Source organism: Astatotilapia calliptera, chromosome 20 (assembly GCF_900246225.1).
Source record: "Astatotilapia calliptera chromosome 20, fAstCal1.2, whole genome shotgun sequence".
NCBI lineage: Eukaryota > Metazoa > Chordata > Actinopteri > Cichliformes > Cichlidae > Astatotilapia > Astatotilapia calliptera.
In genome coordinates, this window is record NC_039321.1 from 8,463,106 (window position 1) to 8,490,720 (window position 27,615).

Consider the following 27,615-nt stretch of genomic DNA (forward strand, 5'->3'; position numbering starts at 1 on the left):
CACACAGTGGGGGCCGATTCTCTCTGAACACGAAAGAGCTGCATGTTTATTAGCGCTCTTGGTTCAAAGTCCAAAACCGGAAGTTATGTAACACATCATGAACCATAAACGGGTAAATTCAGTCACACCTTGGCTGTTAACTGGTGTTTCAATGCAGTACAAACTCAAGTTAAAACTGTACTTTACATTCAGTGGTGTCGCCTTAAGTTGTTAAAGAGTTCTGAAACACGAAAGATCCGCGTATAGTTAAATAAAATCGCCGCAGGAAACCACAAACAAACAACAAAAAGATTAATAAACGGTAAGTAAATGCCTTGACTTAAGAAAAAAAACTACTTGAGTATAATGTTATAGAACAATTATAGTTGGCATAGACTGACATTAACGAGTCACAGAAAAGAAAACTGGAAAAATGTATGATCAGCACAATTCAGTAAAACTTTATACATAGTAAAGAATTTAATGTGTTTTAGCATGTAATATATAATGTGTTAACCAAACATATAAATCACAATCTGTAAAGTTAAACTAGATTATTAATGGAGAAAACCAAATCCAGTGTTATTCTACATTTTTTACTCTACTAAAAAAATACATACAAAATATATAATTTTCAGCACTTATAATAATAATAATAATAATAATAATAATAATAATAATAATAATAATAATAATGGATACTTTATTGATCCCCATGGGGAAATTACTTGTTTTTCTCTGCATTTGACCCATTCACTATTCATTATGAGCTCAGAGGTAGATACATGTATTACTTTATGTCCCAGACAGCAAGCAGTTGCTGCTTATTAAGAATGTTACCCTTTTGTTGAGTTGGTGGTATAAACACTGTGGCTTGCAGGAATGTGCGAACCTGTGGAGGATGCTGCTTGGTCACCATTTCCAAGAACAATTCATAACATGCATTTTGGAAGTAAAAACCTAAAGTAGCAGTTTCATGAAAATCCTTGAAACAGATTCACAAGAGAGTACCAGAGCAACTTCCACCATGTTCCTGTCAACTTCAAAGAGAGGAAGTCACTCAAAAGAATCAAAGAGAGTTTGGATCTCGCCACCAAACTCAGGCAGACTTAACTGTCTCACAAGCTTGTTGCCTAATCTTTGCAAGTGAAACAAGATATTTAAGTTAATGAGTCTTTTTTTTTTATTAACCTCACAAATAATTTTGTCTTTACTGTTGGGGGGAAAGTTTTTTTTTTTCATTTTCTGCTTCCTTTGACCAAACAAAATGTGATTTTTGACATTTAAACAGAGTCCCAGTCAATGGACTGCAGTGTTCACATTCACATTACCTAGAGCAATGCTGTGGTTTCTGCAGTTTGGAAAAAAAGAGGAGGGATCAGGTGAGAAACACATGACACAGCAAGGGAAAAACAGGCTCTCTGTGTTTCCTGCCTCTTCAGATAAAGTACAGTAACTGGCACTCTACCACTGTGAGGGCAGTGGCCTGGATAGCAGTGCATGAAAGGCAGCTTTCCATCCCATTTCATCTTACTGGTGAGTGCTGGGAGTCTTCATGGTGAGGCAACAGTGACACTTTTTACCTCTCCTGTTTATCTCATAAAGTGTTCGTTTCAAATGACCATGAAATGGCATCAATCCTTTTCTTTTAAGAGCTAAATTTACTTGATTTATAAATGTTTTTGCGTGTTTTACTATCATTTCCTCTGTGTGTTGCAAAGTGGGCTCATTTGTGATGGTCACACATCACATGACGTCAGGGCCGGCCCGTGGCATAGGCCGTATAGGCAAATGCTAAGGGCGCCGTCCATCAGGGGGCGCCACGCCAGTGCCATAAATGTTGAAAAAAAAAAAGTTGGTACTATTAATTCTAAATACAAAAAATAATCCCACGTTAATTAAAATGCAAAGTAAAGCTTATTTAATAGAAACATTATTTGTTACAACATTACGCCCCCCCTCCCCGTATGATGCGCCCCCTCCCTTCCCGTATCATGGTTCCTTTTGGACGTCACCACATCAAAAAATCAACACAAGATGTCAAAACGGCCAAAACTGTCAGGTGGCCAGGGAAGAAAAAAGAGAAAAGAAGAGGAGGAGAAACGAGAAAAAGACAGAGGTAGGTAACGTTAGCCTACATGAAATTATTTGTCTGAATGTGATAGTAACCTAAATTTTTAGCATTAAGCTAATGTTACATGATTCGCTAATTGCTAATCAATAAATAGCTAGTTAACTGTTTTAACGTCAGTTAATATTGTGGAGAGGGCTAAATTGTTATGGAAAATAATAATGTAACGTTAGGTAATTACAGTACTCCCACCTTTCCCACCATTCCTCATTTGTGTTCATCTTTTAAGCAGGTGTTTTTTGTTTACATTGTTATTGCCTTCTGGTTAGCTAACGTTTACCCTGCAGGTAATAGTCACTTTTCCACCCCTGTATATATTATAGTTGTAAGCCTAGTTGTTAAAGTGCACATCATTAATGTTAATTAAGCAATATCACATGAGAGGGAATGCTGTTTTTTAATATGAGCACTGCTGTGATTCGGTCAAAGATAATCATAACATAACATTCTCATATGATATTATACTGTTACTTTGCATTCTGCTATTCAGCATTTCACTGTAATGATGACAATAAATTGAATCTAATCTAATTTGCATAAGAGTTAACATCATACATATATCTCTTTGGTTTTTCATTTATATTATATCATTTCATTTTATTCCTGGAATCATATGTTTTTATTATTAGACTTTAATACTCAGTGGTGTCACATACTCCTCTCTTCAGACGCACTGTTGAAGTTTCTAAATCCCACCCCTGGGCCATCTACCACATCTACCGCTGCTGCCTCCACTTCAGCAGCACAACCCACCAGTGATGCAGCATCAGCAGCACAACCCAGCCATGATGCAGCAGCATCAAGCGGTCTTCCTGTTGCCTTATTTATATTGTATTTTTAATTTATTTTATCCAACTTGTTGACACGTTTTATTGTGTTTATGTATGTAAAATTTATTGTATTTCATATATTCATTTTTTATTTTTTGTATTCATTTATTTATTCATATCTTTTTTTATCTTGTTAATTATTCTGATTGTGAATTTGCTTTCTTTAAGTAAAAAAAAAAAGGTCAAAGACAAATCTGTTCGGTTTCTTGTGAGTACATACACTACACTGCCGATGTAGGGGGGCGCCACCTAAAATCTTGCCTAGGGCGCCAGATTGGTTAGGGCCGGGCCTGCATGACGTTCTCAAAACAGGTGGGCGTGTGGTGGTGAAGTCAGCATAAATAGCTGCAAGTCATGGTGCATGGCACACATCCCTGGCACTGCTGTATTCTGAGTGGAGAGGTGAACTATTTCCTAGATGAAGAACTTCAGTTACATCACCATCTGAAACCTCCACTGCATATATATGTTTGTGGGCCTTGTCTGGAATGAAACAATGTACTGTACATGGTTCATTTGCTGTTTGATCACTTACAAGGTGAAAGAAAAATCAAAGAAATGCTGATTCAAGTTGCCAGTTTTCAAAAAATAAAATAAAGCTTAATGTTTCAGACACTTTTCATACACCCTCAAACCAGCAATCAAACCACATTTTACTGCATTTGTAAAATTTAAATGCCCTGAACACACACACGCAGATATTTTGAGTTATTTTAACTATTTCAACCTGTTCTGGGGGTAAAGTGGAGATAAGATTTAATGAGAGGTGTCAATAATTCATTTTCACACCAGACAATTTGACAGGCCAAAGATAATCAATTAAAAAAAAAATGTAAAGGGATTTTTTGGGACCATACCATTTTTTGTGTATACCATGATATACATATGACAGTCAAGTAAGTCAAATGGGAAACTCAATAAAATATATTGAGGTAGAATATGAAGTCAGGTGACAATGCCAAACCACTCCTGTCTTCCATGTAATGGCAGCTGTGGACATTAACCTTTTTGTTAAATGAAATATGCCAACATTTCAATTCTGGAGTTTTATTAAGGATATTACAAAACTTTATTTACTCTGTTGATTTTTCCCCACACAATTTATTGTTTATGTTGCAGATAAAGTTACCACATATCGTTCCTCACTCAATAAGTTTGTGACTGCATGTTGCAATATTATGCTGATTTATGTCCAGCAAATGCATCTGATCCCCTTTCATAATGTTCTTTAATAAGGAGCATTTCTTGTGTAAAGAAACAATTTCTTGCTTATGAAGGAGCATTATAGTAAGAAGACTTTTAGATTTACTATCTGTAATATTTTTTCCAGTGTGACTGCATCTGCCTCTGTCACTCCAATCCTCTGCGTGTTCTCCTTCACTACATCCATGAACTCCATCTCTGTGCTCTTTCTCTTTTCTTTTTTTTCTTCTGTTCAAGATCCTCTGTCCAGTGTATCTTCTATTCTTCTATCCTCTCAAACTTTGCCTTAAAAATGCAAAACATGAGCTGTTCCTGTTCTATACTCATTTCTAACTCTGTCCATCCTGGTCATTCCAAATGAAACTCTGCCACCTCCAGCTCGTCCTCCTGTCTATTGAACAGTGTCACTGTCTCTCAACCATAAATCACACTGCAGCAGGTCTCACTACCTTCTTGTAAACATTTGCTTTCACTATTGCTGCTGTATGCTTCTGTCACAAATCACCCCAGCCACTGTGCCTGAATGCACTTGCTTCTTCACCTCTCTTGTGCACTATCTGCTATTTGGATGTTTAAGTCCAGGTATTTAAACATGTCCATCTTCACTGCCTCTACTCCTCACATCTTTCCTGTTATACCCACCAACAGAACACGCTAACACTTACACAGTTTACATCTCCAACTGCGTAACTATTTTGCTTTGAATCCTTAGTAGAGGGTAGCTTCAGGTCTCTGAATAACATAATCTGGTTACAAAGTACACAATACATTATTAAAGTCTGACTGATTGCTAACATAACAGGGTGCTTTTGAGGCAAACAGACTTTCAAATTCTGAAGAGGATCAAGTGTGTGCATGTGTGTGTGCACGTGTGCGTGCATGTGTGTGTGTGCATGTGTGCGTGCATGTGTGTGTGTGCATGTGTGTGTGTGTGTGTGCGTGCATGTGTGTGTGCATGTGTGCGTGCATGCGTGTGTGTGTGTTTGTGTGTGTGTGTGTGTGTGTGTGTGAGCATACTTTGAATTTGATTAAACTCTATAAAATCTTTGAACCCAAATTAAATAATGTACTTTTTGTAAGGCTTAAATCTGAAATAATGAGCAGTGTTACATAACTTTGCTGGGTTAAAGAATTCCAGCGCTACTGACAGAGAACATTTATCTTTCTTTTTACTGGTGTACTTATTTTATATAATTGTCAGAGACCAAAACATAAAACAAAGGAGAGGTAAGAAACCCTTGACATGTGTGCTTTTTTTTTTTTTTTTTTTACCAGTTGTACTCGTGAACATTATATGACATGTTAAAAGATGTTAATGTCAAATGAAAGCAAAAGGAAGAAGTATGCATGCCCTAAAGACAGCAATGCATAAAACAAACTCTTCCACACACTCTTGGCAGATAATGGTAAATGGCCTGTATTTATATAGCGCTTTACTAGTCCCTAAGGACCCCAAAGCGCTTTACATATCCAGTCATCCACCCATTCACACACACACATTCACATTCACACACTGGTGATGGCAAGCTACATTGTAGCCACAGCCACCCTGGGGCGCACTGACAGAGGCGAGGCTGCCGGACACTGGCGCCACCGGGCCCTTTGACCATCACCAGTAGGCAACGGGTGAAGTGTCTTGCCCAAGGACACAACGACCAAGACTGTCCAAGCCGGGGCTCGAACCGGCAACCTTCCGATTACAAGGCGAACTCCCAACTCTTGAGGCACGATCGCCCCTAATAATAATAATTAGATAACTCAACTCACAACATTAAAAATTTGAACAAACAGTTTCTTTTATATGAAAAGAAAGTAAAGTAAATCTCTTTGTTAATGACAAAGGCTTGACTGTGAGTGGTACATAAAGTTCACAATCAATACACAGCTGCTAAATGTTAACCAGCAAGTCAAAGATTGTACAGATTTCTTGTGGCCGCCAGGGCGAAAAATCTATCGTATCAAGGAGAGCGCGGCGTGCTAATACGAGGTGTTTCATTGAACCCCCCCATTGTTCGCTTTGTAAAGAATTCTCTTTCTTTAGGTGATCTGTTCAAAGTGCTTTTATGCATTGCACCATAAACACAAGTCCTTCTGCAAGTACATCCTTATTGTGCGAGTGCATTCTTTTACACATTGAATTAAATGTCATTACTTTGAAACTTTACCAATAAAAATATAATATATGAGAGGTAAAAAACTTTTATAGCCAGAAAACATGAGACAAAAGTTTATCTTTAAGTCTTTGTGCAACTTTGCAGGGGGTTATAGCCTACACCAGGAAAGAGGTGGCATACACTGATCCATCACAGAGACAAAGACAATCATTCACACCTACACCCAAGGTCAACTCAGATTTAGCTCTTAACCCTTTCACACATGTGGACAGCTATTCAAAGGCTGTTTGCTTGTATTTGTCTCAGTGTTGATGGTATACTTGCACATAAACCACTACACTGGACACTGATGTGTCCCTCCATACCCTGCCACCCATTTAATGTTACTATAGATGCATGATGTGTTTCATTGAAATTATTGTTATTTAACCCTGTCACGCATGAATTATGACTACCTCAATCAGGATTTTTTAGTATTTTTAAAAAAGTATTTTATTTTATTCATCTTTTCATGCCTAAAGATGAATAAAATACTCAAGAAAAAAATCCTGATTGAGGTAGTCATAATGCATGAAAGTGTTAAGATAAAAGGCATGTCTTTGGTGTGTGTGGGAGGCAGCATTGTTACGGTTTTTTAAATTTGAGTTTATCGGTTTTATTTGAGTTCACTTAGTTTTCAAAGTGGACTTTCTGCTTTCAATGTAGTTTTTGTTATTATTATGAAATGTGTGGTATGGTAAGCCAAAATTTAATAAGATCAGAACAATTATTACAAAACCTTAAACCTTAAATTATGTAGAAATCTCACTCTCAATAAAGAATCGTGGTAGCATAAGCCCTTCACAAGGTACTGCTGTCTAAACACAGATGAGAAAAAATCCCATCGACATAGATTTTACAAGTTGGGAGAGAGAAAGAGAGGAAAAAAATCAAATAGGCAGTGGAACTTTTCAAACATTTATATTTTAATCCTATCAGAATATTTTTTCTGTGTTAATTTTTAATTTTAGTTTAATTTGAGCTAACCTTGGTAGATCGAAATTGACATAGACACTAGCTAAACTGAGCAAGTGAAGGTTTAGGTGTTTAAATATCTACTGAAAAATGCTGAAAAACACTGACATACAGTACACTATGTAATAAAATTTTAGCTGATAGCATGCAGTTATCAATGAGTTGCCATTAAACAGTTTGGTTACTTTGCTTATAAAGTTGTTTTTGGTAAAATAAGCAACAAATCTTGTTTTACTCTTTTACTAACTGTCTTTTGTTGCGTAGTGATCTGGAACTCTTCCTAGGTGTCCAAACAATGACCCTTGGGTTTTCATTTCTCTTTGAAAAGGAGGGCAAAGCTTTTGATGTAGCTCTTGGAGCTGAATCTGGTAAGTGTGGTAGGTGTGTAGTTGTAATTATACTGCAGTTTAAAAATGTAACATTTTCAAATTATAGTAAGCAAGCAGAGTATTAAACCAACACCACAACATCCTTTGTGCTAAAAGTTCATAACAGAATAAGCTCATCTCTTGAAACTTACTTGACATGGTTTGTTTCTCCCAGAGGACAGTGAACTCTTTCAGAATGAAAACTGCTCATTCTGAACCTGTTAACAAAAATCCTTGCAAGCTTCAACATGGTGTTTTCTCTGCTCCATGAGCAAAAAAGGTCACAAAAAGGTCACTGCCGTTATCATCTGCATGTGCGTGACAGTGCAGTGCCATTGAAGTGGAACAGGATTAGTCTTGGAACTTTTTAACAGCAACATCCAGCAATTTGAAACACAGGAAAACTGGTGATTGGTCAAATATTCACTTTTTTCTTTTTAAACAAGGGAAATATCTGTCATGTTAGTTGCAAAACAAAAATCCAACTGATTCAAATCTAGTCTCCAACTGTTTGCTGCGGTTACTAGGCAGTGTTAACTTTTCTTCCCTTGCTTTTTTAAAGTAATAATTTCCTCTATGTAAATATACAGAGTTGTATTCATGTGTGTTATAAAGACACCAATTATAGCTGCTTTACATGTTACTGTGGAGGACAACAGTGTGAAATGTGGGCAAGCTGATGCCTTCTTGTGCATGTGAAAGAGATTAGAGCACAGATGAACAGCTGGTCATTGGACTTTGGTGAGATTTATTTCCGCTGCTCATGAAAAAAATGCCCACATGCCCTGGCTGTGCAATGCACACACTGTGCTTCATTTGTGTTGAGCTATATTGCTCTACATTTATGAGTATCTGAGAGCAAATGCATTTAAAAGCTGTATTTTAATGTTGTGAAAGTATTTTAAACAGACAACCTCTGAAAAAAAACTTGAAGTTTGAGCAAAGTCTTTGCTGAAAAGATGAAGTCTATGGTTATTTGAATTTCAAGGTTATATTTGAGGGGCATACTGTTTGTGAAGTGGGAGATCATGGGAAACAGACTCAGGTATACCTGCAAAAGATCAGAGGACCAGAGGGTTTGTTAAATAATGCAAATACCAATTGAATTCTCACATCACAGATGTCTCAGAGGAGACAAGGTTCAAGGTTCTTCCCTTTTAGAGAAGTTGGAGAAGTACATTCAATGTGTCACAGTTACATTTAAAACAAAAGTCTATATCTTATTTTAACATAGCAAAATTGCATGATCAGAACATAGAACACTGTTATTAAAATGCAATTTTCCTCGAGAAGTCTAAAATGGTTTTCATGTCCTGTCAGAACTCCTGCCTGTTTCACTCACTACAAGGTGGGTGTGGGGCCAGCGATGAAAGATGAAGAACTGAGGGCAGAACAACTTAGAATTTGTGATGAAAATGTTGACCTAACATTAAAAAGGTAGAGCATTACTAGGGTTGTACTATAGAAAGTGAGAGTAGGGCTGGAAAAAGACATGATGGCAAAGCGACATGAATTTTTATGCTGTGGATGTTGTACTTTGGCCATCCAACCCCCTCCCTTACATAAGATGCACGCTTGGCTGCGGGCGTAGAAAACAAGGCCTGTCCCCATGCATTGAGCCTTCCCCTTCACTGGCTCTTAACCATGCAGTACACAACAGCAGCAGACAGTGAGCAATATTGAATTATTCAGGCACAGAGAACATTGCAGCAGCGGAGGGAAGAAGCTCGTGTTGCCTTTAGTCTGGGAAACAGAGCAAAGAGATTTTAAAAAGACAAAGTTGGTTATTTATGCAAATTCTAATCTAGTGCACTGTTTGTTGTGAAATTGTTTATTCTGCACGTGTGGACACCTGTGACACAAGGTAAATGAATGTTGAATGTTAGAAAGCACTTAGGCATAGAAAAAAGCGCATGTATGAAAGTGTGTGTTTATTGGTGAATGAGTATAAAGCATTTTGAGTCCTTAAGCAGAGTAGAAAACCTCTATGTAGGAATCAGTTCAGTCCTTTTGTCCTGTAGCAGGCTATGTCTTCAAGGGTCTTTCATGTCATGAAATACAGTATATACCAGTTTGACTGTAAGGATAAAATGTTAGCTTCCAGGCAAAACAAATGTTTAAATCTAATATTTCCCAATCTCTTCATCTTGTTCCCTAGAAAGTACGGTATGTGGAAAGTAAGTCCACTGTGGAGTGCAGCAGTCAGTGGAAATATTAGATTTAAACTGGAGTTTCTCTCAGCAAAACACGTTATCCTTGTAGGAAAAGAGCAGACATCTGTGTGATCACAGAAAATATCTTTAATTGTAGAATCTGCTGCAGGATAAAAGATTGAAAAGTGAACTTTCAAATGTTGAAAGAAAAACTGTCACGGTTTGCCAAGGCAGGCCGTGTGGATTAATAACGGACCCAAGATGCAGACTGCTTAAGTGGAGGGTGAGCTTTATTTACAACCGGAGAAGTACAACAAAAAGGGGTGGCGAGAAACAGAACGGTAAAAACTCTAAACTGGGAAAACTAAACTAAACACAAAACCAGAGCACGAACGAGGGTACCTTGCAGGGAGAATGACCAGGAAGCCAGAGGAATAAACACAGAATGGCGGAGGGGAAATAATGCAGACGAACCAGCAACTACTAAGACAGAAAACACAACTTAAATACACTCAGAGAACACAGGGAGATTACACACTGGTGGGAAACACAGCTGGGAGTGATTAACATGACGAGACTAGGGAGGCAAACTGAAACACTCACATAAGACGCAGACCTTCACAATAAAACAGGAACTTACACATGAAAGGACACAAACTAAGAAACGCGGACTAGATACAGGAACACACGGGCAGAACAGAGTAAACACTAACCAGAGGAAGAACAGAACCAAAATCACGAAGAGAAAACACAAAACGCTGGGTCAAAAGGACCCAGGATCATGACAAAAACAGAGAATGCAGAAGTCACAAAATATTATAGTAAACACTGAAACTGGACTGATGGATTGACAAAATTATATGAATATTTTGTATTGTTTCTGCCCACATTGGTCTGAAAAAGTATCTTTTAATAATGCAAATGTTAATGCATCAATTTTAATAATGACTTTTTTTATGTGATTTTAACTGTAGTAACATGTCAAATGCAGGTGTTTTAGCTTGTTTATGCACATAAAACATGACTTCACAAAAATAGCAAATCCACATAAGACAGGCAATCATTTTACTGAATCTAATTCTAACATTTTATAACAACGTCAGATACTGGATAAGTAAATATTGGATTTTTTTGCTTGACCCACATACAGTTTTCATAGAGCTGTTAACTCTTTTCCCCCACTTTATTCCTTTTTCTATTCTTACCAGCCTCTAAATACTGTAGAGCCATGCTACGTCCATTTGCAGCTTCGGTGTCGTCGCTTATTTTTGTGATTTGCACTTCATGTCAAACAAACAAATGATGGATGCGTAACATGAAGGGGGATTTTTATGTGCACAGAAAGGTTAGATCCTGGTTTATTATTTATTTTATTTTTTCAAAACAACAGCTAAACATTTTACCTTTCTTGGAAAAGTTAATACATCTGAGTAATCATTAAAATATAGCTATTGGCAAAATCTGATGCAGGATAAAAAAAAATATGTATTTTGCACATTACCATAAAAACTGTGTAAGGACCATCAGTGTGTATGTGAGCAAACCATGGAGCTACATACAGCCTGCAAAGGTTACTCAATACAACATGTCAAAGCTGAGCAAATTCAGTAAATAGTGACCCTATTGTAGAAATAATATTTGCTAATAAGGTTGTCATAAAAGAAAACATACAGTTTCTGCTGCAGTCAAAGGAAAAAAAACAAACTCCACACTTTTTAAGATCTTTTAAGGCTGTTTATCTGCCAGTGCGTCATTGTGTAATGATAATCTACTTTTATTGTTAACTTCAGCAAGATTCTGAATACAGGCCATGAGGTTTCCAAAGATAAGTTAACTTACATCACTGGCATGCTCACAGACACATTTCCTGCCTCCAGACTAACACGTAACCACATATCCCAGTCTAATGCACTTTATTACCAACCACGAGATTCTCATCCCCCTCAGATCTCATGCTTGACTTAAAAATATTTCACCAAACAAGATAATATGACTTTCTTCCACCTCTACTCACAGATCAAAATAGGCAGCAGACAATCCGACTCAGCTGCTGGCACAGACCACAAATTATGATGTATTTTTCAAGAACAGTGAGCAGTTTAGACCTGATATTCTTTCATAGAAGAATTCCAGTGTTTCACTTTGTCGGCTATTTTTATGGTGGCTAAGCTAATCGGGTATTAACTTGAGGTTGTTCTCCTTTGAAAAGAAAAGCAAGCTCTGGAGTTCTGGAAGGAGGAAGTTAGTGAAGCTGTTTAGGCAAAATCAGATTTACTGTTTGATCAGCTGTGTGACTGCCTGTCTCAAAGGAGTGTGACACAATCTTTGAAAGAGAGGAGGCCATGTTCAGCTCATGGCATACAATGAAGAATCAGTTGGCATGGATGTGTCTTTTTTATGTTAAATAACATTAGCTGTCTAGCTTGCTCTGTTTATGATGCATCTGTTAATCCTCCAAAGAATTTAAGCATCAGCTTTGTTTTAGGTATTGTAATCAAAGTTATGATTAAACAACAGTTTGTCTGATTTAAATAATATGGTAAGCTTCAGAGAAACCATAACATTTCATACTATGTTTTAATTTCCTGTGATTAATTATGTTGTGTGAAATATAAGTTAACAATATTTTTTACTTTTATGGCACTGATAATCTACATAATGAGAACTGATAGCATTTTTTAAAGTAAAAGTCTTCCCAGGAGTTAACATCCAAGCAAATTCACTCCAAAGTCAGACTGTGCAGAGAAACTGCAAAAACTCAAGAGCAATAGACACCACAGGTGTTAGTTAGAGTGTTAAATTTAAAGGTTCACTGCAGTACAGTTAGAAAAAGACTGAACAAGCATGTCTTGTTTGGAAGAGGTGCCAGGAGAAAGCCTCTTCTCAATAAAAAGAACATGGCAGCACAGCTTGGATTTGCAAAGTTGCATCTGAATAAACTGCAAAACATCCGGAACAATGTCCCTGGGACAGACAGGACCAAAGTGGAGATATCTGGAAAAACCACACACTGTCATGATTTCTTCTCCCTTCTCCCTGCGTCTCTTTCTCTCTCACTCATTTTTTCTCCATAGCTTCTCTCTCTAGCCCCCTTTCTTTCGCTGCTTCTCTTTTTTTTTACACTGAGGTTGTGGGCTGGCTCTCCTCGATGGACAGCCTACAGGGAGAAGATCCTTTCTTCCTGGGCTCTCACCTTCACACCTGTTCTGTAGTCGTTCATCATGGTATTTAGGACCGGCTTATGCAGGTACTCCCCACCGGATCGTTAGCACCTTTGTGGATGGTAATTGTGTTTCACTGTGTCTTCATCTACAGTAGCCCTTGTGTTATGGACTTTTCAACCCTGTTTTCTTGTCTGTTCCATAGTAACCTGTCTGAAGTCCAAATTACTGCAGAGGTTCCATGAATTCCATGAAAACCCACTCATCAAAATAAAAACATAATAAATAATAAAATATAATACAATTGGAGCACCAGATAGAAATTTGAAAAAAAAAGAAAAGAGAGAAAGTACAGAGATGAGCCACAATTTATAGACTGATTATATGAAAATTAATTTAAATCCACTCATCTGAACTTTCCAGTTTGCCTCCTTACCTGTAAGGAAAAATACTTACCTGTAACTCATCTGCATGCCTACCCTTGAATCCCTCTTCATCTTCATGGATTCCCGTCAGCCTGCCAGCTGCTCTTCTGAGTCACCTACTTTCCAACTTAGTCTTTATAGAACTGTAGTCTTTTAAGCCAATATATTCTATAAAATCATAAAAACCAAAAGTTGTTTCTGCATATAAAGAAATGTAATGTGAGCATTCTATAGTGAGTGTTGGTAGGCTGGGTTTATTACATTTGGGCAGAGCTAGGCCCTTGTCTTTGCTCCCAGTCTCTTTGCAAAGCTGAGCTGGCAGCTAGCTCCTAAGCCACCCCTCCCTTCTTTTTATTTTGCTCCCAAGAAGCCAGACTTTCTTCTAATACAATGAAGTGGCCTTGAGCAATAGTTCTCCTGTTTCTCCAGTTTTCTGAAGTTCTTTCAAAGTTTTTATTTGGATATTGGCTGCTTTTTCACAGATTTTCAGTCCAGTCTTTGTGTCTATAAAGTTTCATAAATGAGAGTAGCTACAATAATGGGTACAAAGCATTTGTTCCAACAAAGTGATTCCCTAATAGATAATTAGCTTAGGTTAGCTTAACTTATATCATATATCAGGATGCCGTGCCTAACTTCCATGTATTTTACAGAAAAAGAGACGCTACTTTTATGTAGACTCGCTACTTACAATGTAATTGTTTCTTCTTTTCTCTAAAATATATTAACTTATGCAGTACTAAAAATTATTTACAGAATAAATTTACTTACAGTATAAGTATTTATTTGCTTCCTGTAAAAACCAATGTAATTATATTTAATTAAAGGGAATTATGCCCTCAGTCACGGGCTGTATTAAAGGGAGTTACCAAATAAACTCTTGAACATAGTTGAAGGCATGTCAAAATGAACATATTAGTTTAGCCCAACTGATTGTTAAAAATGGAGCAAAGACTTAAGGCAGTCTGAGAGTGCTTTACTCTGGTCTGATGTCACAGTTTTATCTATCCAGCACTGTGTTTCTGGATGAGTAATGACAGTCACAGTAGCAGCAGAGGAAAAAAACAAAAAACAGGCACACAAGACAGATAACAACAATCAGACTGATACAATAAGAGATTTCCATTGTTCTCCTTCAGAGATGAGTCAGCCCATTATTGTTAACGCCACACAGAGGATGTTTGGTGAGTGCAAGGATATGTGTGCTTGTTGTCCAGGAAGTCACAAAGCTAAGCAATTAGAGGAGGATGTCTTTTTTAAATGAGGATATCCTGTACACACAATCCTGCTGTGATTGCAGTAACCACAACATCTTTCAGCTTGCTATTCTGTAAAAATGTAATGGATTTGACAGATACTGCATTTAATGCTTGTTATTATATTAAGAATTAAAAATGGCACTTATTTAAAAAGAGTGAAAGAGCATAAGAATTGGGGAACTTGTTAAACGTTTGTTTATGAGGTTTGTGCTCTGTCATTTACAATTTTGTTTTGAGTCTTTCAAGATTGTCTTTGTGTGGTCTGTATACTTTTACCTTTACATTTTTTGTATCCATGTTGCCATTTGTGAGTTTGTTTTCTACTTGATTACATGTTACTACTACTGATTGATGTAGAATGTAATGTTCCGTCCCAAACTCCACCAACTGGGACTTAACTCCTCTCTGTGCAACTGGATTGTGGACTTCCTCACTAACCGTAGACAGAGTGTCAGAGTGGGTAAGAACACCTCTTCCACCCTTGTGGTCAACACCGGTGCCCCTCAGGGGTGTGTTCTGAGCCCTCTGCTATACACTCTCTTCACCCATGACTGTATTTCCTCCTGCGCGTCCAATCTCATTGTTAAGTTTGCAGATGACACTACAGTGCTCGGACTTATATCCAACATGATGAGACAAACTATAGGACAGAGGTGCAACAACTAGAGTCATGGTGCCACGACAACAACTTGGTCTTAAACACCAAAAAGACCAAGGAGATCATTGTAGATTTCCAGAAGAGGGGTCATAACAACCATCTGCCTCTCTTCATTGGCAGTGAGGCGGTGGAGAGGGTGAGCAGTTTTAAATTCTTGGGGGTAACTGTGACCGAGGACCTGTCCTGGGGCAACCATATCACCTCAGTTGTACGGAAGGCCCAACAGCGCCTCTACTACCTGAGGAGACTGCGGAGCGCACACATTCCCAGATCTCTGATGTTGAACTTCTACAACTGTGCCATCAGCAGCGTTCTGACGTATGGATTTCTAGTGTGGTTCCCCAGCTGCACCAAGGCCGATCAGCAAGCACTCCAGCGGGTGGTGAAAGAAGCTGGCAGAATTATTGGAACAAGTCTGCCAGAGATCAGTAATATCTTCCCCACTCGCTGTCTGAGGAGGGTGCACAGTATCCTGCGGGACCAACATCACCCTGCGCGCCACCTTTTCCATCTGCTGCCCTCAGGGAGAAGGTACAGGTCTATACAGGCCAGAACATCCAGACTGGCCAACAGCCTGTATCCACAGGCTGTGAGGCTCCTGAACTCTCTGCCCCCCTCTCACGGACAATAACCATATCCAACTTCTTAATAGCAATGAACTGGTCTGCATTGGTGCATCATATCTTTATTCTCTTCCCCCTCCTGCCCCCCCCCCCCCCCTCTTTCTTAAATAGATAACTATCATATCTGATATCATATCTCACAGTACAATAATATTGAATGGGTTGCATTGTTGTATTTTGTCATGTTTCTCAGGTCTTTGTCTGAATTTCTACGAACATTATTGCTAAGGATTGTCTTATTGCATTGGAGTCACACTGGGTTAAATATGTACACTTGGGTTTTAAGGGGTATTTATTATTTTCTTCTTTTTTTTGGGTTGTATGGAAGCCCCAAACGCAATTTCATTGTTCTTGACAATGACAATAAATAAATAAATACTAAATACTAAGCCATACTATACAACCTATTAGTCAATCAGTGTATTTCCGGTGTGGTGGTTTAATAAAATATGTTTATCTGTTATGCCTCTATTTTACATCAAGCATATGATGTCTAAATGAAAACCTTTTGTATGGTGTTGAATGAGGATTTATTTGTTGAACTAGTTTTAGCATCCAGGCCTGCAGAGGGCCCTAACAATACAAAATGTGACATCATAAAGCATCACCGTGTGAAATCACACGTAGAAGACCAGTGAATTAAACATGTTGGATGAGTTACTCATCACTAGTAGTAAGAGTTTCATTAGGAGATGTATTAGCAGTAGCTGTAGTGGTAGGAGTAGAGTGGTAGCAGTGGTGAGGAAGTATCTATCTATGCACTCCACTACCACCAATTAACATACGTTGGAGTAATTCAGATGTACAGTATGAGCCAAGCAAGTACCAACCAGAGCTGTTTAACTATAATTAAGGTACTGTGTGACTGCTGTTATTAAATATTCATTGATCCAGGTGGATGGGCACACTGTGTTGAGTCGCAAACGCTGAGCAGCAAAACAAGTGCAGTTGCCATGGTTTCTGGTGTGTTCTCCAGCTGTTTTATCCTAACAGTGCACCTGCTTCCTAATAGAGCTCTCTGGGAATTGCAGTTAATGTTGATAGAGCGCAAAACTTTTTTTTTCCCACAATATCTTTTCATATCTCGTCATCTAACTCCAGTGAGCTTGAAAATAACCTTTTTAGACAAGCCTTCTTTTAATTTATTTAAGTAGTTTTTGGGATTATTTTTCCCATTTAATGATGTACATTGTTAAGTTTGTTATGTTCTTCTCTTTGGGTTTCAGTTGTGATGATTTTCATTTCCTGCTTTACTTTGATAGTCATTTGTCTCTAGTCTCATGTTTAGTTTTGCTTCTTCCCTCCTGTCTTGATTGTCATCACCAGCTGTTTCCAGCTGTTTCCAGCTGTTTCCGCTTCCCTTGTTAGTGGGCACTGTCTTCCTGTGTATATATTGTCCTCTACTTCTCCCTTGTTGTGTTGTATTTTTCCTCTGTGTTTTCCCTGGGCTCCTTGTACTTTGGATGTTATACCTCAGTTTTGTTTTTGTTTTTGTCTTTTGGGTGTTTTGTTTGTTTGTTTGTTTGTTTGTTTGTTTGTTTGTTTGTTTTACTTTTCCAGACAAATAAATGTCTCACTTGTTGTTTTTTAACCTTTTTTTGCTGTATCTTGCATTCAAGTCCAAGCATTCTGCACTCCACATTTGTTTCTTGGGACAGGCTGCTAGTAATACTAGTTGTATGTATTATAAATATTTTAGAATGGAAAAGCTTGAATATAAAGAACAGGGATTTTCAGACATCATGTCAATTCTTTTGGAGGTAGCTTGTCCCAGTGCAGCTTAAAGATGAGTCTGGACAGTCTTTATCTTGAAGTGTAAGGATGAAGACACACGTGCATATCCTACAAACAGTCTCACGGAGATTAATAAGTAATGTTTTTCTTCTGAGTTGCATGTGATCAAAGAACAGGAAGAACTCCTGAGAGTTGTCCTAGTGGATTTTTCAGTCAATTGCTGCCCTCTGCTGGTCGGAAATCAAGCAGCAAAAAGGTCTAAAAAAAAAACCCCTGCTCCTTAGTGAAAATTCAAGCACCAATTCAGGACGATAACTCCAACTATCAATATATAAAATAAAAACAAAATGTGTAAGATCAAATGTAATCATACAACCAAGCTTTTGAGGATGGCTATCAATCTGTTGTACATAAAACATGATTTTACTGCCACCTTTGATCTCAATTTCGACATTTTTTACCTCCTGATGTGAAGACTGCCCCACATATTTTCATACATATTGTCTCCAGATGGAATCACAGACTCATCATTCCTAATTTGAAGTTCATGGATTTCAAATGATGAAAACATAACTGGGTATAAAATCTGTGAAACCAAATTGTTGTTCGCTGCTCTTTTGTAGCTAATTATATGAACTAACTAATTAGAAAAAGTGACATGTCGCATTTATATGCATGCCAGATGGGCAGAATGTTGCATTTTTGTGGCTTTGGCAGTCAGGCTTATTTGTTTGAGTGATAACTTCCTTGAGTCTTGTTTCCTGCTAACAACCACTGCTCTGCTTCTTATCATTCTTGTTATGAGAGATAACACAGTCCCTACGCAACCGTGCTATAGCTTCTCGCACGAATTCTGCCTCTGATATGCATCTGTCAGCAGGAACACATTTGAGGTTTGCTCAGTTGCACCTTTTTCAACAGCTTTTATTATACGGTTCTGAGTAGTTCTGCATGACCAAAGTCTAAATTTTGGCTTGAAGTGAAGGCCTACAAGGAAATATTAATGACATACAAAAAACAAATATAAAACTGATATAAATTGTTATGCAGGAGATAATCTTACATTTCCCATGTGCACCAGTGGAGTAGCCTAAGTGAAGAGGTGGGAGGCCATGCAGCAGTGACGCATGGGTCTCCCTAGGCAGTGTGGGAAAGAAACTTATGGGTATCCATTTAACCTAGCTGGTCAAGAGTCAGGTGTCTGTGAGATTGCCAAAGTGCACTATCAAAACCTGCTTGTAAGGCCTAATGGTATTAAAGAATAAACAGGCATGGGCCTCCTAAGTAATATGTGTCTTAAAAATGTAAAAACTGATGGTAATACTTGTCCATATCCTCCTCTTTATCCATTTTTATTTTTTTAAAACAAGCCTCTGGTAAAACTGGTAAATGGATAATAGTTTGGTAATACTTTCACCACAGCAGCTCTATTAGACAATAATAATGTGTTTATGGCTTTTTGCACATGTGCCAAGAAGCCAAAAAAATCAATCATTAAAGCTTTGAACCTGCAGTAACTTATTTTATTGGCCACTTGAAACAGTTGTAAACACAACAAGATGCATATAAGCCTGACACACTCCCCTTTCTCTTGCTTCTATTTGCTCTGATTTTGATCTCTATAGCAGCTGAATGCTGCTTTGTGTGGAATTGCTGGTGTCTAAATGTATCTGCATTTGCAGTAAGAGTGAGCCAAAGCAGTAATGCTCGGCCGGATGTATAAACGATGGGCTTAAACTCCCCATAAAGCCCCGTAAAGCTGAGGAGAGCTGCAGATTCAGCTGAAAAGTCTTTTTATGTTTTTATTATTGTAAATCATCCCTTTGTCACTTGTCATCACTATGAAAAAAAGCATTTATTTAGAAAGTATGCTGGTAATAGTGGCGGTAGAATCTTCCAGTGTTTATTAAGCGAACATAGTGCAATATAACTCTGCTGTAAATCATCTCTGCCTCTATAATCTGTATGAAAACATGGCATCATTCCCTGGAAGATCTGTCAACAGGGAGTATCTCAGCTGCTGACCTCTGGCCTCTGTTACGGTTGTCTGAGCTTGCGCCAGACATGGACCTCCACATATCTCCTGGCTTGACTTGGTGGTCAGCACAGTACCAACTCACCACACAGCTGTGACAGGCAAGATACCATGGGAATCCTCCCTGTGGTAAAACCCAGTAAACACTTGTGGAGCAGGGAAATTATTTTACTGCTATTGGTAAATAATCATCATCATTACCATTGCATTAATAATATAATCTGCAGCATTGATATTGTATTCAGAGGTTTAAACAGTGTGTGTGTCTTTCAGAAAGACTAACTGACTGTTTCACATAGAAGAAATTCAAAGGTGTGTTAAATGCAGACAAGCATCTTGTTTCTTTTATCATTATTCTTATCATTGTTTTTGTTATTTTCAAGAACAAAACCCCATCTAATGTTGACACAGCTGGCTTCCCAAAGGGTCATTCATCACTTGCCAGAAAATTAATATTAATATTATTTAATATTATTTTTTTTAGCATTTGCCTTTATTAGATAGTGAGAGAGGAAGACATGCAGCAAAAAGCCACGGGTCAGACTCGAACCCAGGCCACTACTTTTGGGCCACGTGGCATATCAGTACCTGCTCACTCACTGAGTTACACAGGTGCTCAATTTCTCAATTTTGTCTTGACTGTCATGTGTTTTGACAAAGACATCACCTATGACCTATGTAAATGGTTGGTTCAATAAATGTGAACATTTTTCAAAAATGCACTTCTTTAATCCAAAGCGAAAGGGAACCATTTGTAGGTGTTTATGAGGGTTATTACGGATTAGATTTTCTGGTCTGGCCTGCTTCAGATCACACTGGGCCGGCTACCCATGATCAAAAACTAATTTTACACCCCTGATCTAATTAAATGAAATCATCAGCAGGTTAGAGAAATAATGTAAAAGTGCACAGCGAGATCTGGATTTAACGTGACTTTAGTAAACAAGCTAATCTGTCCTGACAACTCAAAGCATCATTTGGTTGCTTCGAATTTTCTCACAGCCCTTCACACAGGGTCTCCAGGTTACCTACGTCACTAATATGCAGACCTCTTCACCCCTGCTTTCTGTCATCAGTGTTTCTTAAGGGGTCAGAGTTCACATCTTTCACTGGGACCTGTTTATCACAGAAGAGGTTGTGTGATCAAGGCAGAGGGGTAGAGTGCAAGGTGGGGGGAGGGAAGAAGGGCTTGTTTTCCAGTGGTCACCTCCAGGAAAGCTCCCAACCAGAGCCAGGCCCATGGGTGAGAGCACTTAAAAGAGGGCATGGTATAAAAAGAGTTGAGGTGCACGACATCGGAGAGAGCGAGAGAGAAGAAGAGCCAGGAAAACCAACTTTTATATACAGAACCGACATCAGTGAAGTCCGAGAAGTCGCCATGGCACTACTGATGAATCAGTGGATATATTTGGTTGCTCTATCACTGACAGTGACCACGAGCCATGCTTTGAGAAGGTAAAAAAAAAGAAAAGAATCATTTACATGCCTACCTGATTTGCTTAAAGGATCTAACTCGCTGGATTTCTGCACCAGCATTATAGATAACATTCTGGAGAAACGTAATGACAGTAAACCATAAATTATATAAGGACATGAAAACAAATGTGTTTTATTGATTCATTACAAAAGCTAATGATTTCAGCATTTGGGTTCACATGTGTTTTTGTTCATCTGATTGGCTGGGTGCTGAGAGCAAAGCGGTCTGTACTTTGTTAAAGGTTCATACTGAGATTATCCCCAGACATATGTAATAGATACATAGCACAGAAAATAAACTCCATGTACCTCTTTAACATGACCTTAGCTATCGAGTTTGCTCTTTGCATTCATTCAGAATGTTTCCTCTTTCCCGCTCTGGTTCCAGAATTGCCCTGAAAAAGATGCCATCTATCAGAGAGACTCTGCAGGAGCTGGGAGTTTCTGTAGAGCAGGTGATGACTGAGCTGGCCCAGAAGAGCATAGCTGACACCAACAACGGAACTGTTCCCACGCCGCTAACCAACTATTTGGATGTGAGAAACCTTAATGTGATCCATTGATTAGAGCTACAGATGATACATGTGATAGAAAATGTAGCACTGAAACCACCTGCGTTTTCTATTTCAGTTCTGAAGATAGATACAGACTTTAACCTCTATGATTAAAGGTTTCATCTCTGCTCTTGGATGAGCATTGAGATGTCTTCACGACAACAGCAGATGAACTTGCTTTTGAATTAGCCTCTTGAAATATTCTCTTTTTATGAGTCAGACTTTCCACGTTTCTCTGTCATTGGCCTTAAAAGTGACATTTAACATGTGGGAAAACCTTTGAAAAACTATTCTTTTTTTTCTTTTTTTTTTTCTTTTTTTTTGTTTTGTTTTTTTGGGGGGTTTTGTGTTTTTTTTTGCTTTTTTAAAAATTATAAAACACTGGAATGAAAAACTATTCAAACAACAATGACGTGGGACATTTTTCCACTTCCAATAGACGCAGTACTTTGGAGAAATCAGTATTGGCTCTCCGGCCCAGATGTTCAATGTGGTGTTTGACACAGGCTCAGCCAACCTGTGGGTGCCTTCGCAAAGCTGCTCACCGTTCTCCACTGCCTGTTGTAAGTGTACATATTCAAACATTTTTTTCTGAACTTAGTGAACTTAATGAACTGACAATATGCCAACATTAGTTTATGCTCACTGGCCAAATAAAAAAAAAAAAAATAGATGCAATATTTTAGGGAACATTGTTCATTAAAACTTCCCAGGTAAACATTCGCTGTTGGACTTAAATGCTTAAATACTTTCAGTTACTCACAACAGGTATGATGCTTCCAAATCCCGGACTTACATTGAGAATGGAACAGGATTTTCCATCCAGTATGCCTCTGGAAATGTCAGGGGATTCCTGAGCGAGGATGTGGTTGTGGTGAGTTTCAAGTCTGAAACCTACAAATTAAATGGGTTTTGTTTCTTTTTTAAACTTCCTCTTGCACACTACACTTTAAACTTTTGATTAGCAGTGTTTTATTGCTGCAGGTTGGTGGCATCCCAGTAGTGCAAGTGTTTGCTGAAGCCACGGCTCTGTCTGCCATGCCCTTCATCTTTGCCAAGTTTGATGGAGTGCTGGGGATGGGATACCCCAACGCGGCCATTGATGGCATAACCCCAGTGTTCGATCATATCATGTCTCAACACGTCCTCAAAGAAGAAGTTTTCTCCATCTACTACAGCAGGTGGGTATAAGTAAATCAACTGAACTGACATTTTATATGAAAGGCTTTTGCACGAGGAAAAAATAATAATGACAATAATTTAGATGCTGAAGAAAATGTATCAAGCTGTCAATGATATTTATGCTGCAGTGAAAAAATGAACTTGCTGCCAAGTGTTGAATTGATCAATCAGAGAGAAAAACACTATAACTATAAATAATGTCTCGTCAGGACATCTGTTAGATTTTAGGATCACGTTTTTTCAATTTCTGCTTGTTGAGCTGAAAAAGTTAGAATTAGAAGAAAAACCCAAACTTGAAGAAGATCATACGAAATGGATTTGGATCTGTGTGAGACACAAGGGTGTTGTGAGAAAATAGACAAAAAAATTTATGTGTATTTTCTCATAGTTCTTTGTCATTTATTATACTTGGTTATATCCAGAATAAACCAGTTGAAAAAATATTATGATGTTTTCTTTTACTGTGGGAAGCGCCATACGAAAGAATCAATTTAAGCTAAAAGAACGTCCCATATGAAATGAAATAGTGAAAAGATATAATAAATGTTTTGTGTTTTATATGTGTTGGATGTCTCATGAAACATGCATCAACCCATGTTTTACTCATGAAATTTGCCTCTTGCATTTTTATGTAAGATTTAAGAAGTAGGTATAACTCAAATAAACATATTAAAAATTGAGGTGCCTTCATGATTAAGTTGTAAACGATCTTTATTTACTGTCAGAGGGAATTGGATTTTTTGTTATTATTTACAGAAGTTTGCAAAAATCTTGAGCCACTCCTCATCACTCTACATTTTGCCAGGAAAGTGGTAAATATTTGCAGCGTTTGATTGTAATGTAAGACATGTGAAAACCAGTGAGTTTGAAAGTTAATACTGGTATCACCTGTCTTCGTTAAAACAGCCTAAACTCTCTTAGGCAGGATTTTTCTAAGTAGTCTTCAGAAATAGTTCTTCCGGCTTCTTGAAGGATATTTAACGCTCTTTGTAATGGGGCATGGACTGTGATGCTGTGCAGGTGAGTTCATCTCACCTGCACAGCATCTACAATCACGCCTCGCCGGCATCTCTGAAATTTTTCACAGATAATGAAATGGGAACAAACTGTGCTTTTGCAAGACGCTTAATAACACGCCCAAAGCTTTGATTGTGATTTGGGTGTGTTCTTTGTTCTGAGTTGTCGGTTATGTGTGTTCATCCCTTGAGTTAGATGCCATTTGTGTGCTTGAATGATTTATAGGTCAGTGTTAAATGGCTTAAAAAACAAACAAATAAAAAAGCAACACAAAAAAACATTCACCTGGACTGAAGCACTGGACTGAAAGTGAGTGAGAAAGAAGCACATGTCCAAAGAAAATTTTTGAAAGATCTTCAGAAATCCTGGAACAATATTGCTCAATACCAATTTCAAAAGCTACAAGAAAGTCTGACTGCTTGGAAACAAAATATAAAGAAATGTGGGGTGGCTCAAGTCTTTTGCACAGTACTGTATTTTTAATATGTGATATAGCTCAGCAACCTGTGTGAACCAGCAAAATTACAATTTCTACTGTCAAAGAGAAAATGCACAACTTTAAGGGTATTTTGTTTATCATTTTCAGGGACCCAAAACGCTCCCCAGGCGGAGAGCTTGTCCTCGGTGGAACAGATCCAAATTACTACACTGGAAGTTTTAATTATATTAACACCAGACAGACAGGCAAATGGGAACTTACCATGAAAGGGTATGATCTTTATTTGCTATCATGTAATGTGTTTTCATGAGTACAAAGGTGCAGCCATTCAGAAAGTACATGTGTTTTCATTTCTACCTCCTCTTTCATTCTTTCAGTGTTTCTGTGGGGAGGGAGATGATGTTTTGCGCAGAGGGCTGCACAGCTGTGATCGACACGGGCTCCTCCTACATCACAGGCCCGGCCTCCTCTGTGTCCGTGCTGATGAAAACCATCGGAGCACAGCTGGATGAAAGTGGAGTAAGCTTTTACACACGCAACACAGTTTCCCACAAAAAAGCATGTTTGCAGAAATTCATGAGTTGTCACCAACTATTACTCTGTTGTTCGCCAGTACAAAGTCAACTGTGATACTGTGAAGACGCTACCCAGTGTCACGTTCCTCCTCGGTGGCCAGGAATACTCGCTCACACAGGAGGATTATATATTATGGGTGAGAGTGTTGATGGATGCTGAACTGTATTAACATAGGCATGCATTGTTCAAACGTAAATCAGTTCATTTACCCAAGTACTACAGCCAAGTACAATGTTGTGGTACTTGCACTTTAGTGACGTATTTCTATTTTTTTAAATAAATTTTTGCAGCACTACGTGTATTTTAATTCTGCTGTTGTGAATTGTAATATTAGGCTTATAAAATATGCAGATAATACTTTTGAGTACAATTTTAATAGTAGACATTTACTTCTAGCACTTTGTTTGGTGTGTTATTGTGTTATAATACATCTGTTCTTTGTGGCTCCAGCAATCACAGATCGAAGGGGAAGTCTGCACCGTTACCTTCAGGGGCTTGGATGTGCCGCCTCCTACAGGTCCCATATGGATTTTGGGAGCCAACTTCATTGCACGCTACTACACAGAGTTTGATCGCCGCAATAATCGGATAGGGTTTGCCACAGCAGTCTGACAGGAATTTAAATATTCACCACATTCTTCTGTTTTCTTGTTGTTTTCGTTGCTGTCTCCCGATGTTTTTAATTTTAGTCCGGGTCTTCCCTTGCTTGTTTTTTACGTGAACACATGACCTGAATAATATTAAAGAAATTGTAAGGAATGTCATCCTCACATTTCTTGCATGCATGCATGCATTTCTATTCTATATTTGGGAATCAGTTGCACTAAACCCCTTCTGAAATGCATTCACCAACAAATACAATGTTTCTTTCTGTGTGACTTGCTTCTTGTATTTGTCATACAGCCACAACCAAATTATATATATATTGTTCTGACGAAATAATAAAATTGAAGTTTCAACTTGAGTCTAAATTTGCTGCATTTTTTCCTTCTAGGTCTGGCTAATGCATTATATGACCATGTGGAAGTCAAGGCTGAACTTGGAAACAGATTGCTGTAGCAGATTTAATCAACCACACCGCATTCTTCACAGAAATATTTGTCATTGTCGCTTAATAATATAAGGATGCCTATTTTTAGGTGACTATTGGGTATACAATTAAATGTCAGCCATAGAGTATGCGCTAGAAAGTGTAATGTGAAACCTTGCTCTGTTTCATTCCAGTTATGTCGGCAAAGTGGGACTTTCATTTACGCAACTAAAAGTTACAATAGGAGTGAAACCCGGCTGGCGTCATGTCAGTTAGTTTTCAAACTCAAATCATGCTTTTTCAAGTTTTTCAGCAGTGTACGATCCCTGTCTTTGGGAGTTGCCTTTTTCTGCAGCAAAACAAGTTACTCTGCTTCAGCTGTTTTTACCAGAGTAAATCTCATTTATAAAACGCTCTGAATGACAAAACCTTTGGAGAAAAAAACAAAACAAAATGCCGACCTTTAAGGTCGTTCAACGAGTGAATAAAAAAGGAAGGCATTTCTGCTTGCTTAGCAGACAGAGGACACGCAGATTAAAAAAAAAACATAGATAACAATCTAAAAATGTAGATTTGTCATGTTCTCGGGTCAGATCTTTTTGTTCCACTTTCTCTGAACTGGTTAAGGAAGTCCTCTCATACTACAGCAGAGCGACAGTGGAGTTGTCATGCTTCCTCGCCCCTCACATCCATGAATTGTCTGCTTTGGATTTTATCTATTGATAGAGTGCAGAGAGGCGAGGGTTGATACTGGCACTCGATCAAGAGTCAAAAAACTGCAAAAATGTATCTTTTAGTGTGAGTCAACAACTATCTGAGCTGCAAACCTACTTAAACAACCAATGTTTTGTAAGATGCAATCTATGTTAATCCTACCAAATATTTTTCTAACCGTAAACTGTATAAAACTAAAAACTTAAAATTAACATGCAGGCAGCAATGTTGCTCAAAGAGATCCCATGCTATGGCCATTTACTGTTACGCAATGTTTTTTTGAACTTTCAAAATGAAGACAGGTCTTTGGTATTAGTAACATTAATAGTTTTGTCTAATGTGATACAATAAACATTTGAAAAACAGTTTATCACAAATTAAAATGTACACATTAAACTAAAAGACAGTAGTTTATACATCTGTACTTTTAAGCTAATTCAAGCTCTTTTAAAACACATTTTCTTTCAAGAACTAACCAAGTCTCCCTCGCACGACTTTTAAAGCACATTAGTTGGGACATTAGTATTTAGTGCCATCTTATTATCTGCAGAAAAGCAAAACCATGAAATGTTAGACTCCGGTGGTTATGTGCAGAATTTGTAACCAACAGAGCTGGGATAGCTGCTTCCCTTCATCTAGTTGTGTACAATTAACCAATAAGCATTTTCAAAAGGTCAGAGATTCCTGTTATAGCTTAAATTAAGTGATGGGTGATTACCCTTACACACTGGAATTTGTTTAAGACATCATCTTTTCTTTTCAGCAGTGGGAGTTTGTGTTCCAAAAGGGAATATCAGTTCAAAGTGAGCCTTTTAAATTTAAGAAATGTCTGCAGCTGGTGCAGTAATTATTGATGTAATTTTAGAATTGACAATAACCCAACCCACCCTTGAAGTTTCATCCTGGTGTGCATTTAAGAAAAGGAAAAAAATTAAATAAA

The 27,615-nt window shown here is 38.0% G+C and overlaps 1 protein-coding gene across 2 annotated transcripts; it reads left to right on the forward strand.

Annotated features, from left to right (window-relative positions):
• The first annotated feature begins 105 nt into the window (after positions 1-105).
• Positions 106-25,861, forward strand: ren (renin). 2 transcript variants are annotated; one of them, XM_026154279.1, is made up of 10 exons: positions 106-301; positions 1,422-1,515; positions 21,552-21,699; positions 22,157-22,280; positions 22,473-22,591; positions 22,702-22,898; positions 24,503-24,625; positions 24,733-24,874; positions 24,969-25,067; positions 25,382-25,861. In XM_026154279.1, the coding sequence occupies exons 3-10, from the start codon at positions 21,568-21,570 to the stop codon at positions 25,541-25,543; spliced, it is 1,098 nt and encodes a 365-aa protein (XP_026010064.1). In that variant the 5' UTR covers positions 106-301; positions 1,422-1,515; positions 21,552-21,567; the 3' UTR covers positions 25,544-25,861. The 2 variants fall into 2 exon arrangements, with proteins under 2 accessions (XP_026010064.1, XP_026010065.1); XM_026154280.1 differs by lacking the exons at positions 106-301; positions 1,422-1,515 and adding an exon at positions 20,661-21,142.
• The last annotated feature ends 1,754 nt before the right edge of the window (positions 25,862-27,615 follow it).